Source organism: Ascidiella aspersa, chromosome 8 (assembly GCF_963924565.1).
Source record: "Ascidiella aspersa chromosome 8, kaAscAspe10.2, whole genome shotgun sequence".
Classification (NCBI taxonomy): Eukaryota; Metazoa; Chordata; class Ascidiacea; order Phlebobranchia; family Ascidiidae; genus Ascidiella; species Ascidiella aspersa.
In genome coordinates, this window is record NC_139454.1 from 15,621,144 (window position 1) to 15,640,944 (window position 19,801).

Genomic DNA, 19,801 nt, shown 5'->3' on the forward strand with positions numbered 1-19,801 from the left:
TCGTATCATTTTATATACAGCTGGGGAAATGTTGTGAAGTTCGGCAGAAAGAATATAAAGATTTTTGTTAAAACGTCGACCTTCTTGAGGAGTGAGCAGTAACTGTAACTGAGCATAAATAAACTGGAAAGGAGGCGAATCACAACAGCTCGTGCTATTCAATTCCTCTACAGAACTTTTTAGATAGTCTGTATCTTTGAACTCATTACTCCGTTATGCATGACAGAATTTTATCTAACTGTGACTATTTACTAAGACGGCTATTCTTTTGCAGACAACCAGCTTTGGAAAAATATGTTTTAGGTATATCCTTTCTACTTTTCTCAGCACATTTAATCCAAATGACGATTGCACGTTGAAAATGAAGAAATTGGATAACAGAACGTCCTTTAGCATCAGTTTTAGAAATGTAAATATCATCACTATCACAAAAAATGCTGAAAAGTCAGCTATCCTATCCAGACCTTCGGTACGGAATCGTTCCTTTTCAGCTCTGGCCTCTGCTGAAGTAGTTGTAGTTCTGGGTGCTGAGGAGACCTGCTTTAAGCATGACTTTAAAAGTCCAGGGAAAATGGACGGTGGTTGGCTTGGTCTTTTTCCACCTTTAACTGAAATCCATTCACAGTCAAAATGATTAGCACAAGCATAGATCTGCTTAAGCTGTAGCAAACTAGAACGCTCATTTGGTATGACATTAATCTAGCGGCTTCGTTCTACTTCATAAGTCGGAAATGATACCAATACGGTTCCTCCCTGTAATTGCCTCGACCCCTTAAAAAAATTTGCAGTAGAACTAAATCTAGAGAATCTAGAGATCGATTATTATTATTTAGTCATGTCGTGAGCTCGACTTTGATAATGATCACTTAGGTAAATCGAGAACTACAACTATATAATATATTTATAGCCAAAATTAAGTGATAAGCTCGAATCGAAAGAACAGATAAAATTATAATATGCAATCATTTATTTATTTACTTTCATTCATATAAAGGAGAAGAACACATGAGCAACCTAAGGTTCTAATTAGTATAGTTTAGGCATTAAGCCCGTTTATATGCACGTTTAAGCCGGATTCGAATCTGATTCGTTAATTCATTCTCTCTCGTTTTGGCGCTGGAATGAATTAAGTTCTCTCGTTTCCTAATCTGACAAAAGGAGTGGTTTTCAATCCGTTCTCCGCTTAATCTGTTAGTTTCGCTGACGGCCGGAATTGTTTGATGTTGAATGACCTGCTTTAACGCAGTAAACATCACGCCACTTTTGGGGCATTATGACGTAACACGAACGGCTAGTCTTAATAAACAAAACAAGTTTAGCGCACAAGGAAAGAACATTACATACACTCGTTAGAATCAGATACTAATTTGTGACATAGGCGCTGGTCTAGAATCCACAACATATAACATTATTTGTGTTAGGATGCGGGTTTGGGTGGGTTTAAATAGTAATAGTTGGCCCACCCTCACCCAAATATTGTATTGTACTTTGCTTTAATAATTGTCTCAACGCTGTGGTAGGATTCTAGGCCAGCGCCAAATACAGTTTTCATTAATGTTTGGTACATTTTATTACCTTCTTTTGTCCACTTTGCCTTGTATATAGCGTTGGACAGCACAAACAAGCTTAACTTTCCTGCACTTACATTCTGTGTGCCAGGTAAACTACTGAAGCACTATACAGACAGTCAAAAACGTACTTAATCGGCAAACCTAACTTAAGTAATCCTCGGGTTTTTTTCAATGTTAGTTTAATAAAAACGAACAAGCAGCAATAAATTGCTACCGCAAGGAGTAGCCCAAGCCGAAAAATTGGTTGTGCGTTAGAGGTTTACTGGAATATTACGTAATAATGCATATCAGTGCAGTTTGTACACTCAAGCTGGCTTGAATTTCGCGCCATGTAATTACGACGCTGGAACGGATTACCTTTCAAGCCGGCTTGAACCTTAATCTAATCTGCCTGAGAAAGGTGCATATAAACAGGCTTATTGTTAAAGTCAGTTTAACCCTCCCTGTGTCACGTAATCATTCGTTAACAGCATAATGCGAGTAGTCTGTCCATGTTATTGGCGGCGTTCATATGAGATAATAACATTAAATATTGGGACCATATCTATTTAAAGTGTCTATGATTGAGACCCAAGTTTCGTAACCCGAGAGTGCGAGTTACTAGTCCTTCTATTTAAGGTTTTTATGGTTGTAATACAGAACGCAGTACCTAATCAACTTATTCAAGTATATTAAACAACAATATTCCATTAAAGGAGTACGAAAATATTACCTTAGTACAGTGGTTCTCTTAAGTTTTTTTAAATTCCCCCTTTACAGGCGCAAACACTCTTCAATTCTTCCCCAGCAAAAACACAAAGTATGCTACCTTTTTTATTCTTTACTTCGATGTACCCTGCTAATAGAAAAAAACCTATCGACAAGTGTGAAATTTCATTTGGAGTTTAATATTTAAAAGTAATTTTATTTATTTTAGGTAAGTAATGAGGTTTCTGCCGATGACTCTGTTGACCTCTCTGGTGAGGAAGATGAAACAGAAGTGTCCCACTTCGAAAAATACGTAATGCGCGCTACAAGCTCGGTGGACAAGATACTTTCACTCGACCGACTCCGCCAGCAGGTCGCTTTACGGGACGCTACATCACGGGACTCCACTATGACTCCAAGCGGAAGTAGTAGCGACCTTTTGTCAATTTACTCGAAACGCAATAAAGGGAGAGCTTCCTCCATGTATTCAACAAACCTCGTAAGTATGTATTTGCCATATTCAAAGCAAGGCCATAACATATTGTCTCTTTATTTATTATACTAATACGAAAAAAGTTTATGTAATAAATCTATTTTGTGAATGATGTAAGTTTGGCTATTTACCTAACAAATTGAGAAGATTACCGTGTTATAATTTTTTAGTTTAAAAATTTATTTTGGTTACGGAAAATCATCTTTAAATGTTAAATGTAGAAAAGATGTGCTTTGTTATATCTTCTGCTCACAATTGATCTCGATTTTCCAGATGTACAAGCGGCCAGTCGAACCGGTATCGAGCGATTATAAGGTAGGAGGAGTGAGATAACAACGTGGCATCTGCACTTATTGACACAAAGTAACCCTGCTTGACAATGTCCGCTAGTCGGGAGAATGGTGATGATGACTTCTAGTAACCTTGCACCCGCCAACGCTCACTACTGGCCTAAATGCTTTTGGACGATTTTCGAGACTAATTTGCACTAGTTTGTTATCTCGTCAGTTACTGATGCATGACGCACGTGAACTCATCGCCCATTACTGAAATGCATGCGCAAGAAATTTTCCGAATTAAAAGTATTTCGTAATTTGCCCTTTTACTATATGACTAATAACGATGAAGCCGTGTTTTTAGTTCGTAACTTTTTTTTTATTAAAAAAAGGTTTATCAACTCAAACGTTTTATAAAAAAAAAAATTTTTAAAATTGATGCCAATAGTAAATTGAGTTTAGAAAGCAACAGTTTTGTGGCGTTTTTCGACATGAGAATTAAAACATCGTTTAGAAATTCAATGTCAAGTATAAAGACACTATTTTTGATCCAAAGGACATTTGCATTTTGTAATTTTGGACGGATTTTTAATGTTGATTGTCTGACCATTTACACCCAAAAAAAATAAGTGGTCTTCGTATACCTGTATTAGGCACACGTCTATTTTATGTAAAAAATAGAGTTGCAATTGTACCGAGCTATGCAGAAATGTCTTAAGGCAAGTGTTATAATTGCAATTGGCTTATCTACAGTAAGTGTTTTAGTTCGGTTGGTGATTGGTCTTTCGGTCACGAAATACTTTTATATGCTAAATAACATAACATCATTTTTTCCTATTTATTGTACAATAATGTTGATTGAATCTGTAAAACAGTAATGTATATGGAACCAATGCACTTATTATTTCTAAATTGTTAGATGCTTATGTGACTTATATTACTAAAATTTTTCAAGTGCAGCAAACGATTATTGATTGATCATAAAAAATTATGTTTTTTTACGTATTGGAATTTCTAACGAAACTCACGTGATAAACAAAGCGACCCCCAAACCGCAGTGCTGTACCCCGTTGGGTTTTATACCAGTTTAGCCTTTAAGATGCCGATTTAAACCAACCATCTTGAATTAGGGCTAATAATCATAATAATACTCTTGTTTTAATATTATAAAGATTAATATTGTTATTATTACTATTATAAAGATTAATATTGTTATTATTACTATTAGTAAGATTATTATTGTTATTATTATTATTATTAATCGTCTAACGGCGATAGAAATATTTTTTTGTTACCATTGTCTTATTAGCGTACGTTGCCTTGCGTAGAGTAATAAAATCGAAGTTCATTTATTGGGTGGGCTTTTTTCAGACTATTTGGACTATGCAACAAGAGTAGCAGAATGCTGCCAAGATGTTCTTGTAATCTGCGCTCCCAAAAGCTTCACCACTATCTTATAGTGGCCATTTATATTTGAATATTTAACTTATAGTTATAACAGTTATATGTACTCGGTTTCAGTTTGGAATGTCGCAGGATTGGTTACGCCAAGTCAGCAGTCGTATTGCACCCGCAGTGTCAGCGATTTTCTCCCTTCAAAGCGATATGGGGCCTAAAATTACAACAGCCAGCGAGGAAATTGTTCGACCGCGGTATTCCTATAGTGTTGATGATGTTAAAGACACATATTTGGAGGATGGTAACTACGAACGAAAAGAACGTGCTCTAGAACTACCTTCTTCAAGTGTAACGTTTAATGACGCATTTTCTCGGAAAAACATTCACCGACATTCAACGCCAATCAATCGGATGGTAAGAACTATGCCAACCTAACCTCACTAAAATGTACTTACGCTTTGGTTTAGCTTTTGTAGAGACCTACAAGGCAGGATTGGTTAAACCGCAGCAAGCGAGTGCTACGCGGCTCTTCCGTTCATATCGAGTTTGTAATTTTTATATAGCCTATACCGAAATGTAAACATACTTGCGGTATATCAACACAGCTAAAACAATTTGACGCACCTCTACCAAATATGTGTAGTGCGTACGTACGACAATAGACGGCATTAGCAAATATCTAACGCAACCCAGAATAAAAAGAGCGACTGAAAATTAATCTCCTTTAGAATAGCGGGCTTTTTGTAGCATATTCGAAAATGAAACCTGCCGTTTGTTCTTTGCACTTTTTTGCCTAACTAATATTTTAGAACCACAACCAGGAATAATTTAAAGTTCAAAACAATCGCAGAAGCCAATAATGATATTTCATGAGTTTCTTGTGCGTGGATAATCCCCCTTTTTGTACTTTTTTTATAAATTTTGTGAACAACCAAGTAGAATAGACTATACTCAATACTGTACAATTGTACATATAAAGCATTCATCATATATCTAGATTAGCAAAAGTATGTGAGTTGCAAGTCCATGCCAAGTCACAGCTTTGGCATAAAAAAGACTTATTTTATTGTTGAAGTTAAAACTTACTACATTTTGAGCAAGTTTTTCATATTTTTTTAAATATCCAGCAGTTAATATTTATTTTACAATAATTAGTTATCGTGTAAAACCCAATTTTACTAAAATGTATTTAATTAAAGCACCTTAATTTAAGTCGATTAATTTGCGTAAATGGCTTCAGTCTAAATAGTGAAGACATTTTGCTTAAGCCAGAGGTGTCCAACAAGCGGCACGCGTGCCAAATGTGGCACGCGACCTAATAAAAAATGGCACGCAAGCTCCCCCCTGAAAAGTACCTTATTGGTATTCAACCAATTGTAATGGATTATTTACAATATAAAAAATCGCGGCAATTACTACAATTAACAATTATTTCTGATGTTATATGCTATTTTTGTTATTGTAAAACAAACGCTTTTATACAAGAAAGAATTAGTTAATAAACTTTGGCACGGGAAGAAGTTATGAGATAAAAATTGGCACGTAGGCATGTTTGAATTGGACACCACTGGCTTAAGCTATTGATCATAGGCGTGATATCCCATTCTTGTTACAGCCGCTTAGTATTTTTCGGCAAACCTACAGCATGCTCAAATTTTAATGTAATCTTGATGGTTAATACATTAGGTTGAAATCTTGTTCATACAAAACCAAAAACGCTACCTTGTAAGCATGGGCGCCCGCAGGGGGGGGGGGGGGGGGTAAATTTCAAAATGCGATTATTAGTATTATTTATAAGTGTAATATGTATTACTTATGAAGGTTAAAAATAATATACATTATCCATTGCCCCCAGTGGCGTATCCAGTGGGGGTTCTTACCACCCCTTTTTGTAAGTGATATTATCGATTTTTGTTCGTTTTTGTCATGGTTTAACAAACTGTTCGAAGCGGCGTGCTTTTTAAGTAATTGGGCCACGCGTCTTAATCTAATGCGAAACCAAAATCGAGTGCAAAACGCCGTTTTTCGCCTTTAGTTTGGTCGACCGTAAACGCTGGAAGTTTTTCTCTTTCGTTATTTGTTTAGGTTGACTGATTAGCAAGTGTGTATTCGACAATTGACAACGCGAAGTCAAACCTTCTTTCTTTTTTTCTCGCTGAAAAACGTCGAGTTATACGCAGTATGTTCCTCGCTGTTCGGTCTCTGCGCTAATATCCGATGTTGGTGTAATGTCGACGAATTATGTGTGATTCTACCACAATTAATCACACATATTTCACGGTCGTGGTTTGTTTTTTTGCCTGAAGTTAACGATTGCACCAGGATTGCCAGATGGCCTAAAATTCGGACAAAAACGATAAATTGTCCTAATTTTACCTGCTGTGTCCGACGGTTTGTAAATCATTAGGACAGTAAGTTTTCTGTCCTAATTTTGCCGAATTTATTTGGAACATTGAATAAAGTAAAACCACGGGCTCACGAGGCCTACAAACTTTATTTATGTCCACTTTAACCACGTAAATCCAAAAAATGTTCGCGCTTCGCGCGATTTAATGCGTAGTTTTACAATAATTCTGTGCAGCACAAAAGTGTCAGGTGTAGTATAGGGCGCTAAAATTGAAATTTAAGCCAACTCAAATTGAAATTTAGGCCAACTTACAATAAAATTTGTGCTAGGTTTACACAGGCAGAGTATTTTTACCTTTTAGTGATATCATAACTTTTTACGTACTTAACCTTTTCCAAAACATCTACAGAATTCCCGTAATAAAATTGAGTTGCGTTTTTGGCAAAAGGAAATAATTTACAGAAAGCTTTATTGTTGCACTGCTGTTAACGTCTAACCGTTTTGTAAATTTGTAAGAAATTTTGGCAGCTCACTAAGAACAGTTACCTCCATTGATTTCCATTAGTCTCGCACTAGGTGCATGCTAAATTATTATTTCTCCTAAAATGTCCGAATTTCACACCAACAATGTCCAATCCTAAACCAAGCATCTGGCCACCCTGGATTGCACACCGTGATTTCGCAGCTGGCGCCTGACAGGATTGTCGACGACGCACGTGGTCGCTTTTGCTGGACGTATTTGGCTGTTTCTGATTATTTTTATCACGTCTTGAAATCACCATTCTATGACGTCATACTGTCACTGTTTTATGACGTCATTATTCATTAACGTCAGACGAAAAATAGGGGAATTCCCTAAGTTGAAAATTCAGGACCCCCCTTTTTGATTTTCTGGTTACGCCCCTGGTTGCCCCCCCCTGGAAAATTTTCTGCGGGCGCCCCTGCTTGTAAGTGTTTTTGACTGTTTTTGTGGGGTATAGGTGGCAATTCAGAAAGTGTGGTTGGAAACAGGGTCGTGTCCAGAAAATCAAGAAGAGGGATGTCCCGAATTTTCAACTTAGGGAGTTCTACTAATTTCCGCCTGACGTTAATAAATAATGACGTCATACCCAACCCCTAACCAATTCCACTCTGGATACGCCACTAGTTGAAAAAGGCCGATTTAAAAATAATATGGCGCAATACAAACAATAGATTAGATACTGCATGGAATGTCCTATACGCTGTACCGGTAAAAACAATATTTCTTTTTTTCACCATGCCATTGCACCATCTTTTTGAATTATTTAGGCTCAGATTTCAGTGCACTACTAACGATAATCACTCGGTTCCTAAGGTTAGCCTACATGTTTTAGATTTCTAAACATTTTCATGCGTCCTGTAGAAAAAAAGAGAAATCAGGTGGCACTGTATAAAGACAAATTGTATTTGATTCTCGACAAGCTTTCGCACAACCGTGCTTCATCAGGTCAAAGTATAAATGAAAACAATTAAAATGCACGTAAAAGCACAGGCGCAAGTAAAAGGCGATAAGAATGGTGACGTCTAACATATCCACAGCCACATGCTCGCAAAAGCGTGTTACTGACGCAAAAACAATTATGCTACGATGCCTGCGCTTCAAGGCACGATGGGTGTAGTACAGCCTGCTATGAGGTGTAGTGTGACATAAAGCCCAAATCCCGATTGAGCCCCACATTAATGGCATCGAACTTTTTAATTATGTTTTGTTCGACTGTGAGCCTCGCTTGGGTGCCGTTACTTACTTTTTTGATCACCGAAACTCTAAGGTCTTTTACACTGTGTGATCCTTGGTTAAAATGTTCGCCGACCGGTTTCTCCATATGTCCATGCCTTATGTCACTGTAGAAAAAAAGTTAGCGTTCCGTTAAAAAAATATTATACTTTTACGCCTTATAAAAAACATATTTTTAATTGTTTAGGTAGCTCAGCATCCAAAAAGAGATGTTCCCGTCATCAAACTAACCAATCCTTCTTCCAGCGATGACACGTGATCACGAAAATTTTGCTAATTCCAAACGTGTGCCGGATGTTAAATTTATGTTTGGGAAATTATGCAGATTTCTCGTTCTTAAACTATGGGTAATTGCCCTCAAAGGGTTAGTTAACGTTTTTAATAGTAATTTTAACAAGGCCATGAGATGCCGTCTTTAGCTCGATAGCAAAGTATTTATCAGTCTTTAAATAAGATTTTTTTCGTTGCAGAATACACATTGTATTGCAAAATATTACGTCCTTCAAAGAAAAACAAATAGTTTTTCTGAGAGGTAATGCTAGTTGTCCCTAACAGATTAGGAATGTAGAATGCTTGACATTTCCTTAAAGTATCGCGATCCGATACCAAATGACGTCATCATCAAGCTTAAAACAAGCTTTTATAAATTAAATTAAAACTTTCATAGGTAATAATATTTACTTGGTGATTACGCCAAAATTTGCTTTTCCGTTGTTGTTTTTCTTTATTGTTTGTCTAGTATATTATATATATTTTGCCTATAGTTGCAATTATATCGCCCTGAAGAATATTGACCGAATAGCAATCGAAACGTTGGCACTTTAATAATAAAATTTTGCCTGAAGATAATTGAAACAATGCCTGACAGCAACAGCATATTCATTTGCTTCATCGTTAGCAAGTTTAGTTGCCAATCTACGGTTTTGATCAAATTAGCTTCAGGTTAGAAATTGCTGCATTTGATCGGAAACCATCGCTAAAATTCCTATATCAATTTGGTATTGGATCGGCACCGATGCTACCCAAGTATCGGACGCGTATCTGGCATCGAGTGTAGTCTCCCGTCCGATATTATTGGACATATTTAAATCGATTTATTACATTTTTAACTCCATTAGTGGAAATAGGTATGGTGGACTTGTTCTGTAACTTAATTCTACCAGCTGGATTCTCAAAGTTCATACGAAAGGTAATAAATAATTAAAAAAAAATCTGTTATAGTAGTTGATCTCAACCTTTTATGGTGCATGTACTATTTCTTTTTATTAAAAGACCTATGCACATATTGCTATGGTAATTGATTGTAGTAAAGGTTGCAAATTTACTGAGGACGAATGGAAATTCAAATGGGTCTAACTGGACCGTTCAGAACAACTGGTTAATAGGAAGCGATAATTTTAAATAGTTCTTTTAAACCTTAAGCTAGCTATTCGGAGATGCTAATACAACAAAGAATCGTTGTAAATCGTCCGGATAGTCCAACTCCAGGATTGTCAGTATCAAAACCACAATGATTATTATATGCCGCCAACATAGCCTGTATGCGAACATTAGGGACAACCTGTTTTTTAATGTCTGTTTGACGATCGGGGCGGACCAAGCATTTTTGTTTGAATGGTACCGTATGGTCTTTTTAGAAATAACGTCATACAATAGCAGAACACTTTAGCAAAGCAATTCAGGCCAGACACCATTAAATGATCTTCTATTTCGCCAGCAAAAAGGCATCGTCAGTATATCTGAATAAACGAACGCAACGGTATAAGAATTAGTCAGATACGTTAAAAGATGAATAAAACTCAGTAAATAAAATAAATAAAACATAAAATATCATAAAACTGTAGTAACATCCAACATGTAGAACCCCTGTCTAAAAACAACAAGCACAGGTCGAGAGACGCGGCAACGCAAAAAACGGCCCAAAAACTGCAAAGCGAAAAGAAAAAACGGAGTAGAGGCGTATAAAAAAAAACGATAAGAACACGCAAATGCTACTTAATTTGGGAGAGGACCATTATTTTTATATATACATACATACCTTTTAAGATATTTTAATAGTATCTGACCTGAATTGTTAGCTTTGCTAGAGCATTCTGCTGTTACTCATCAGGAATTACGATTGACTTTTATCATTAGGGTCAAGGTGGTTTCCATTTTCACATAGTCAGTGAAACATACAACAAGTAATTTTGAGAAACATGTGGTTCTCAGTCAAATAGCGTACATTAAAAGAAGCAAGGTGTTCATTTATTTGGTTTAAATTGCCAAACTTTTTTACTTTTAAGAGATGTTACAGCAACAGGGCCGGATTAACATAGGCCTGGTAGCAGATGTAGCAGCTGCTACGGCCCCGCGCTTGGTGAGCAAAACATATTTTTGCAAATTAAAACATAGTTGGTAAGTATTTTTTGGCTTGCAAACTGAAATGGCATAGGAGAATATTATAGTTGTAAATTACTAGTCCCAACGTATTGTCCTGCCTAATTATTGTAAATTAAAAAAAAAACAGTATTTTCCGCTGGAGGCAACTGCAATCATCGAGTACTGTCACAAACACAATAATGTGCCCGCTACTTTGGAAATACGCGGACGCTTTTCAGCCTATATACCCAGAAGTGTTATAACTATCAGTTTCGGTATGCGGTTTCCAAGTCGCCGAAAAAACACTCGTGTATACCTAGCAACTTTTTTTCTATGGAACGCTCTGTTTTGTTCGTCATTAATCCGATTTATGCTACAGTCACAATTTTTGGCGGAATGCGCAGTGTAAAACATTAAGCAGAGGTTTAACACCTAGTAGGGCAACCATATTTTCAGCACCAAAAAAGAGGACATTTTTTGGCCAGCAAGTGAAACGATAGTATGAATTGTTACGTTTGAGAAAAACGTGCCATATCCATAAGTAAATGCATTCAGCTTCGAAATTAATACGTCCTTTTCTGAAACAAGGATACTTCTGGCGTAGCTCATCAGTAAACAGTGTTTTCCTCTTCGGCATTATAATATATAGCGTATTTTGCTTTATGCTTATCTAAATTAAAAAGAATAATAAAGAAAAATGAAAGCATCTGCTGAAAACCACTTGTATGCGATATACCAGTGGTTCTTGACCTTTTTTCAGCCGCGCCCCTTTGGTAATTTTCCTATGCTTTGCGCACCCCTACGAAACGCAATTCAGCATTTTCAATTAAATATCACTGAGACAAATTAAAAATATTGAAGATTGTTGTCGGTCGAGCGAAACGCGAAAACATTGAGTTTAGCTGGTTGAATTGGCACTAAACTGTAAATTCAGGAGGCTTTTCTCATTGGCACACAACAAATTGCTCGTGCACAAGCTAATTTTGGCAAACGTGTTGTGAGGGAATTTACTCGTTGTAAGGCTGTGATGTCGAGCGAAAACAAAAATGCCAAGCGCAAAAATTAAACATTGCGTTATCGTGTTTCAAATTATGTGACGACACACAACACAACGGCAATATTTGCAAAAAACATTATTGATTTGCGCAAAAAAGTTTTAGTCCCCCTGTTGATAGCCTGTTATCATATATAAAATATAATTAAAAAATAATTCGAACGGTGGATGACTTTTATTGTATAGGCCTATCTATAAGTTAGCAAATTTGTAATTATAGGGCCGTTATATTTACATGTTATGAAAACATGCAATGACACTCAAAGAGACTTTGTGGTAAAAAAGTTAAGGAAAGTAGAAAACCCAAGATAAGTGCAAAGCGCGAAATTTTTTTGCAGCTTTAACATTCAAGTTGGCAAAAACAGATTTTGTACAGCGCTGTCGGAGTGGTGTGCAACCCAAACAAAACCATTAGAATCATTGCAAAAAAAATAAATATTCACTTAGGGCGGCGCAAAAAGCATGGGTTAAACAAATTGCAAGATTCCATCAAGCTGGCCTCTTAAAACTATTTTTATGTTGTACTCTGCGTCATGAGCCGGGTGTTATTGCCGATGATTTAAAAATGTAATTTACCATGTTACTAAAAAGTATAATGTTACGGATAGCGTAATATCCTGGTTTGAGTGCTAAATAGTTCTGCAAAGTGGTAAACATTTTAATTTTTTCGAAATAAAACATTTTAATTCCTCTGATCGTAAATTGTTACAGCATATATGTAAATATTATGGTCCTCCGTTGACTTTTTTTTGGGGGGGGGGGGCTTGTTTTATTTTATTTTTTTTTGCTTATTTTGCCTGAAATGGGTTAACTACAAAAACAAAAAAAACAAACTAGCCGCAGCAACCTCATTTGCTTGACAGCCTTACCAACCAAAAATGTAAAGTAAGAAGTATTACTTAGTTTTGAGAAAGAATTGCTAAAATGGCTAACTTAAAGAGTGTTTACATTTTTAAATTTTTTTTGTAAATCTCAGATTTTTGTAAAACTGAAAAATCCGGGACAAACTGGTTAACCTGGCGGGACACCGGGACAAGGCCTTAAAACCGGGACTGTCCCGGCTAAACCAGGACGTATGGCAAGCCTAATTTGGACATATGTATTAAAGAGTATTGCTGTCTTTTTTCGCTTGTGATCTGTAATTAACTCATTTCCTATTTCGACAACTAGGTTTTTGTTCATTTTCTGCAATTATTTTTACGTTGTATTTGTTTATGCAATATTTTCCTAAAATAATAACGAGCGTCTTGTTTTTTTATGGCATTTTTATAGTTGTCTTTTGATATGCCAAAATATCAACTAAGCTTTCAAGAGTTTTGCATAATCTTAACAAAATATTTAGTTTGTGAACCACCAATCGTCAGTAAAACATCTAAAACGTTTGGTGGACGACGCCAAGACAATAAAGCAGTACTGAACAACAAGATCTTGTTTAAATTAACGTATTTCTAATAGGTCAAGATTTTGTCAAAAAAAATATATATTTTGAGGTTAAAATTTGTCAAAATTTCAATTTTTTAGGTCAAAATATATTCGCCCTAATTATTATATATAAAACAAAGAGTGACTTATTTCAAAAGAATGCTTTAAATATCCTTATTTTGACAAGATTGCAAGTAGGGATAGGTTAAAATGGTATACAAGTGTAATTTAATGGTATACAAATCTAAGTTAATGGTATACAAGTGTAATTTGAAGTTATACAAGTATAATTAATGAAAAAAAGTTAGGGCCTATTATGAGTCGCGCGCTGGGTTAAATTACTTGACTGCCAGATGCCGCCCGCGGGTTTCATTAAGTTCAATAATTTCTAGATGGGAGCATTTCTTTGTAGCAAAACAAGCTGAAATTTCGCATTAAAAAAGTTGTAATAAATTTGCTTTCCCGAACATTTGTTGTTTTTTTAAAGCCGGTCAGCGACAAAATTTTAGTTTTAAATCTTTTAGTTAAAAGTTACGTTGCTTCGTGAAAAAATCACATAGGTTCTTCCTGACAGCTGAGGTAATATGTAGGCTATACACTTTGGTGTACCTTTTGTCAGTTGTGCACCTCAAGTCCGATATACACGTGGATATGCAATATACCCGGTTAATAGGCACTGCTTTAGGCGATTAAACGCAAAAAAACATATTTATAGCTCCAATATCTGACAAAAAGGAGAAGTTTTTTCGGTCTTAGGGCTGGAGGTCAAGCACAGTTGTGAAGAGAGGTTGGGTTTGTAAGTAATTTATGTCATCATGAATGCGCAGGCGCGGATCTAGGATTTCAGTTTGGGGAGGGCCATGAATTTTTTTCAGATATGACGTCACAATTTTTTCAGATATGACGTCACAAAAGTATACCATTGCGTGACGTCATAATTCAGGTAAAAATAACATCGGCTGGCCGAATAAACTAATTCTTGCAAAATAACTTACTTTTTCCCAAAAAGGCGAGAGCAACCGCACATGCTTCCAAAAAAGCGCCGAGGCCACGTCGCCATAAAACCATAGCGTTGTCTGCTGCGGTCAGCTGTGGTTCTTCCATGACACTTCTCTCAATTTTTAAGTTACTGTAGTTGGTTTTTGCCAAATAAGGTTGCTGAAATGAGCAAAACTCTATGCAGAGTTAATCCTAACATTGGATAACTTATTCAAATCCGTACACAAGGGTCGGCAACCTTTGTGTAGTAGTCGCAGGCCAAAACCAAACTCAGAAAGGTCTCTGTTATTACAACTTTATAACAATTGTGAATGAGGTGGGCCTCGGATTTTTTTTGCACTTTAAAAACGTGTTTATAATTACTTTTAAGGAGGCAGTAAAGTCTTGGCGCAAATTCGCTAAAAAAGGCGTATACTTGGTTTAAAATTCGAGTCCACACGTCATCATCCCCCTACTACTGTTAAAAAAGTGTTATAAAACTACTTTGAGAAAACGCGATAAATTTGATAGTTAATCTATTTTAGTGTTTGTTAACCATTTGGGGCAGACCTGGCGAGCGAAGCGAGCGCGATTTTTTTAGTATACCGGTATTAATTTTAATTTCTTGTTTTTGTTACATTTAAAAAAAAATGGAACACTATATACGGATCTGTTCATAAGTTTAATGGTGAAAATAACGGCCCAAATAGACGTTAAAAGCGACATACTTTATTTTCAAACGTTTCAGCAATTTCTAATGCCATCATCAGTGATGCAAAAAAAATGGTTAAAAAATATTTGTCGATTATGTTTGAATATGTTTTCCGTTTTTCCGCGACGCACTTGGCAGCTTTCCACGGCGCAACAGTAAAGAAGCGCTGATCTAGTTCAAAAAGAGCATCAAAACGTAAACACGCTGGATGCATAAAGATCATTAGCGCGAAGCGCGAAAATTTTTCGCATTTACACACATAAAATAGTCAAAACGTATTTAAAATGGACTCGTGTCTAATTCGTCAAAGAGGCGGCGGGCCGTATGAAGTATATTGGCAGGCTGGTTCTGATACAGATGTGCATTAACAACAAAAAAGATTTTAATTGTACTTGGATTTAAGTTAGTTATTATATAGTCGAGGTCAGCGAACGGTCACTTAAGCCGTCTCTGCAAATCTGAAAAACGCCACTTTGCGCGAGTGCGCGAAACGAATTTTACCATTTTTTTTTTAAATATTCATTATATGGCGCTATAAGCTCGTACACCACTACAAAGCTTAAAAATATGTTTTATTTTGGCGAAAATAGGCCATACTACCTATAGGGAACATGTACATCTTTTTTAGTTTGGGGGGGGGGGGGGGGGGGGGGGGGCATGGCCATATCAATGACGTTTGACGAAGTAAATTTATTTTGGTAAAACCCGAATTAGATTAAAACTAGAATTAGTGCACACAAGCTCTTGGTGAAATAGATTAGAATTAGTCGCATTTTGCTCTAATTCTTTGAACTGAGTTGTCGAAGTTTGGTTCAGAAGCCCTAGTTAGCACTTTTTTCACCTGCCGAATCAGTTTTGTAAAATGTTGTGTTTACTAACAAACGTAAACTAGGTCGAAGTTTATAGGGTCTCCAGGCATAAGACCGAAATAAGAACAACATCAACGTCGGAATAAAACACAGTTCGAAATAAGTGCAAAAAATAATTGGAAGTGCATAATTTGAGATACCGAGAAGCTTGGGAGGCCGTTTACTTTCCCTAAAACACTTTAAAAAACACTGAACACATGTGAAGTTATTGTTAATATTGTCATTTCGTTCACATTTGGATTGAACGATTTGCCAACTAAAGATTGTCTATGTGCCTTAACTGCTTCGCCAGTGGTTACCAAACTGCAGTTCGTTGCCAATCATGAATATTTTTCGCACGCTCTTTGGGTCAACAGCCAAATAAGATGTATTTATCTGTCCTTGCTTTAAATTAAAGACGGGTTAAGGAAAAAGATGTGATGGTTTGGTTTAAAATTGGATTTCACACGGCGCCATCCTTGATAAAAAGGAAAATGTTAATAAAAATATTTTCAGAAACGCGATAATGTAGATAGGCGGAACTTTCTTTGGTGATATAGTTTCAGTGTAAGTTTGACGCCTGTAGTCGAAAGAGATTCGGGTATACTAATGCAAAAACAAGATTCTCGCGAAACGAAATACAATTTTGTGTATTGTGCTTATAGTTTATAAAAGAGGTTGGGGGAGGGTGATATTCGTTGGCGGGCCGGATGAAGTCTGTGGTCCGTAGGGTTCTGACCCCTGGTGTATAAAATAAAGTTTCTTAGTCACTGGGGATGTTTAAAGTAGAATCCCTTTGTTTGGGCGAAGGGGGGAGGGGCTAATCATAAAAAACCCTACTGTGACAGCTATTATTCGCACAACATTTGCTAACATTTGTTTATACATTGTAAAAAAAGACAATCTTTCAATTGTTTACCAATCAGAACAACTCCCATTTAAAGCAGTCGTGTAAACTGTATTGCACAAATATGTAAAAAAAAAACATTAAACAAATACCAGGTTGTTGTGAACTTTATATTTTGCCTATATTGTGAGTACAACGCAACAAAAAAACTCTTTAGCAATTCAGTTTCGTTATACAAAACATTTACCTGATCTGTTATGCAATCAAATAATGCACTGCAAAGAATATAAAAGTTTCTATTGCCAGTAATGCGTATCCAAAACGTGTCTATAGCGCTGTGCGTAACCTCGCTGAATATTGGCCTAAAGTTGACCTTGAGTAACCCCGTAGCGCATTACTCAAGTAACTCCGTAGCGTTTTACGATGGAATATTACTTTTGTAACTAAACGCAATTAACAAAATTGCGAGCTATGCACCTGACTATACACGTTAACTCGTCCAATAACGCTTGATTGACACTTAATTAGGCGAAGGTAATCGTGAGACGCGAAGAAATTGGCCGTCTGGAAAAACCCTGACGCGCACTACAAGGCTACATTTAAAACAAGCACCACTATTTTTTTCGTCACTACAAGCCTTTATCATACTTGCCACTCGCGTATCAACAAATATACGCAACCATACGGGAATAAAACGACGAAATATATGTTTCAATTACCCGAAATAAACCGTAAAATTGGATACGAATTCAAGTTGGTATCGAATCCAAGTGTTCGATATTCTAGTTTGAACATCCCTAGTAGTCACAAGAAACTTTGATAAACTAACAATTATTTTAGTAAAAAAACATATATGCAATATTTTTAAACAGTTCCATAGCCCACTGATAAGGGATTGATGTCCACTACTCGGCCATGGTCCACAGTTTGGGAATCACTGTGCTAGGGCTAGGCGATCAACCACATATTGGAAACAAGCCCGTGGAGGGTTTGGAGGTTTAACAATATGTTCAAGTGACACAATAGCGTTATATAAACAAAGGAAACAAAGCGCCTTCGCAACGTATCTTATAACAACACACGGACCTTTGTGAATCGGCCAGAATTAAAAGCCAGAAAGTCGAAATTATTATTAATCTCTCAGAAGGAACAGAATAGCGATTTAAATCTAGACATCGAGCAAATATAGGTTTCAGTTTTATGTAGTGAATATGTGTTAGGTATAAAAAACGTTTCAAAAACTGTAGGCTATATTTATTGTTTTTACAATAATGTAACAACATGTCCGGATGTAAAAGTGTTTCAAAAAGTTTCAAAAGTAGGCACATGCTGGATTACTTTACTAAATGTAAATTCCATATTATTAAAGGAAAATATAAATATTGGTTTAAATCAGTGTCTCTCAACCGGGGTGCCGCGGAACTCTAGGGTGCCATTTTTAAAACTCAAGGGTGCCGAGAGTTTTTTCAAATTCTTTAGGATTTCAATTTTTGCTCTATTGGTTAGCTTTTTAATACAATTTTTTGTGAACGATGAGAAATACTGAAAAGGTTTTATCAACCTTGTTGCAGAGTTAATGTGCTATTTCATTCTCGTTTATTGTAACGTTACAGTTAACCACTCAGCAAAAATACGAGCAAGGGTGCCGCGAACTATAATAATTTCTGTAGGGTGTCGCAAGCCAAAAAAGGTTGCGAAACACTGGTTTAAATGGTGTTAAAGTTTCTTTTCGCCTTGAACGTTATTCTGTTCGGTCAACAGGAATTTTATTTTAGGTTATGCGTTTATTTCGTGGTGATCAGAAAGCACTTAACTTACATCGTAAACCAGAAAAGGCGCTTGTTGTCCCCAAGCTACTCGCTGATGATTGTGTCTGAAAGGGGTCAACTAAATACTTCCCAGCAATAAGATAAACAAAACATGTTATAGGGATACTATCCATATGGAAGCGACATTTAATTACTGGCACAATATTAAAACAAACAAAAACGACCTAACAATCAAAAGCAATGCTTACTGTTAAACCAGCTGCAATAAACGCCATAGTTTTTGTACTTCGCCTAAATTTTGCGTGGTTAAACATACTGTAAGAAGCAATTAAACATTATCCCGTTACCATTAGGAGAAGTGTAAAGGCGCTCAGTTAAGCGGAACATATTTACTGTATAGGAATAGGTGATATACCATTTCCGTGTTGTTTTCCCGACGCCTCGTAATATGACATACTGGCGATAATTTAAAAATGATTGTGACAACTTAACGTGTACAGCAATGTTACATATGGCGTAAAATATTTGTTAGAGAAACAAGAATTGCAAAAACATTGTTTAAAATGGCCTAACAGTTTTCGTTCGTCCTAAACGCTGCACTACTGGCGCGAGTACAAATAACAATTGAGTCAGCCATAGCTTGACTTTCTCAGTGGGAGTTCCTGATAACAATCGTTGATTAACGTGACTCCAGATGCGAAACCCATTTAAGCAAAACCACCTTTGTCAAACCGGCACTTTTGATTGGCGATTGCAACTAGCGCAAGCGTAATATTACAGGTTCTAGGCGCCACATTTTCGGTAAATGGGAGTTTTTTTGTCATACGATGTATTCCCATGGTATTTTGTAATATACGCAAAGCTTTCTTTGGACTGAGGTTTCGCAGAAAGAAATTTAAAGCGATAACCCTCCTCTGTGAGTTTGTATATTCAGTTTTAAACTTTTCCATGGCTAAAAATTTTTTTCTGTTGGTGCTCAAAAAACAGAAAAGAAATGTTCCTGGTCAAGCGCCAAATTGAAACAAACACAACAGCTATAATAATGACGTCTTTGGTATTTGATCGAAATGCCGCATTTGTTGTCCGAAATATCGAGTATCGACAAAGTATCAGACAGCCCTAAATGTGATTCAACAAAATAAAATCTGATAGCGCCGTTTTCACCATAAAAATTCCCGCATCAGCAAATAATAGAGAGGAATTACTCCACTGTTTTTTATGCAAAAATAAAAAAAGTAGTGTTTTATGTAGTAAAATTATTGTTTTTTTATATGTTTAGATAT

The 19,801-nt window shown here is 36.3% G+C and overlaps 2 protein-coding genes across 2 annotated transcripts in view; both read left to right on the top strand.

The window, feature by feature from the left end:
• Positions 1–4,221, top strand: part of LOC146136292 (kinesin-like protein KIF13A) — a 36,192-nt gene extending 31,971 nt beyond the window's left edge. Inside the window, exons 33-34 of the mRNA XM_083395940.1 lie at positions 2,488–2,757; positions 3,025–4,221. Coding sequence (XP_083252066.1) covers positions 2,488–2,757; positions 3,025–3,084 — 330 coding nt within the window. The 3' untranslated portion in view covers positions 3,085–4,221. The remainder of the gene's footprint in view (positions 1–2,487; positions 2,758–3,024) is intronic.
• A 12-nt stretch (positions 4,222–4,233) lies between these two features.
• On the top strand, positions 4,234–9,113 carry LOC146136294 (uncharacterized). Its single transcript, XM_083395941.1, has 2 exons — positions 4,234–4,838; positions 8,715–9,113. Exons 1-2 carry the CDS (start codon positions 4,554–4,556, stop codon positions 8,784–8,786), a joined length of 357 nt encoding a protein of 118 aa, XP_083252067.1. The 5' UTR covers positions 4,234–4,553; the 3' UTR covers positions 8,787–9,113.
• The last annotated feature ends 10,688 nt before the right edge of the window (positions 9,114–19,801 follow it).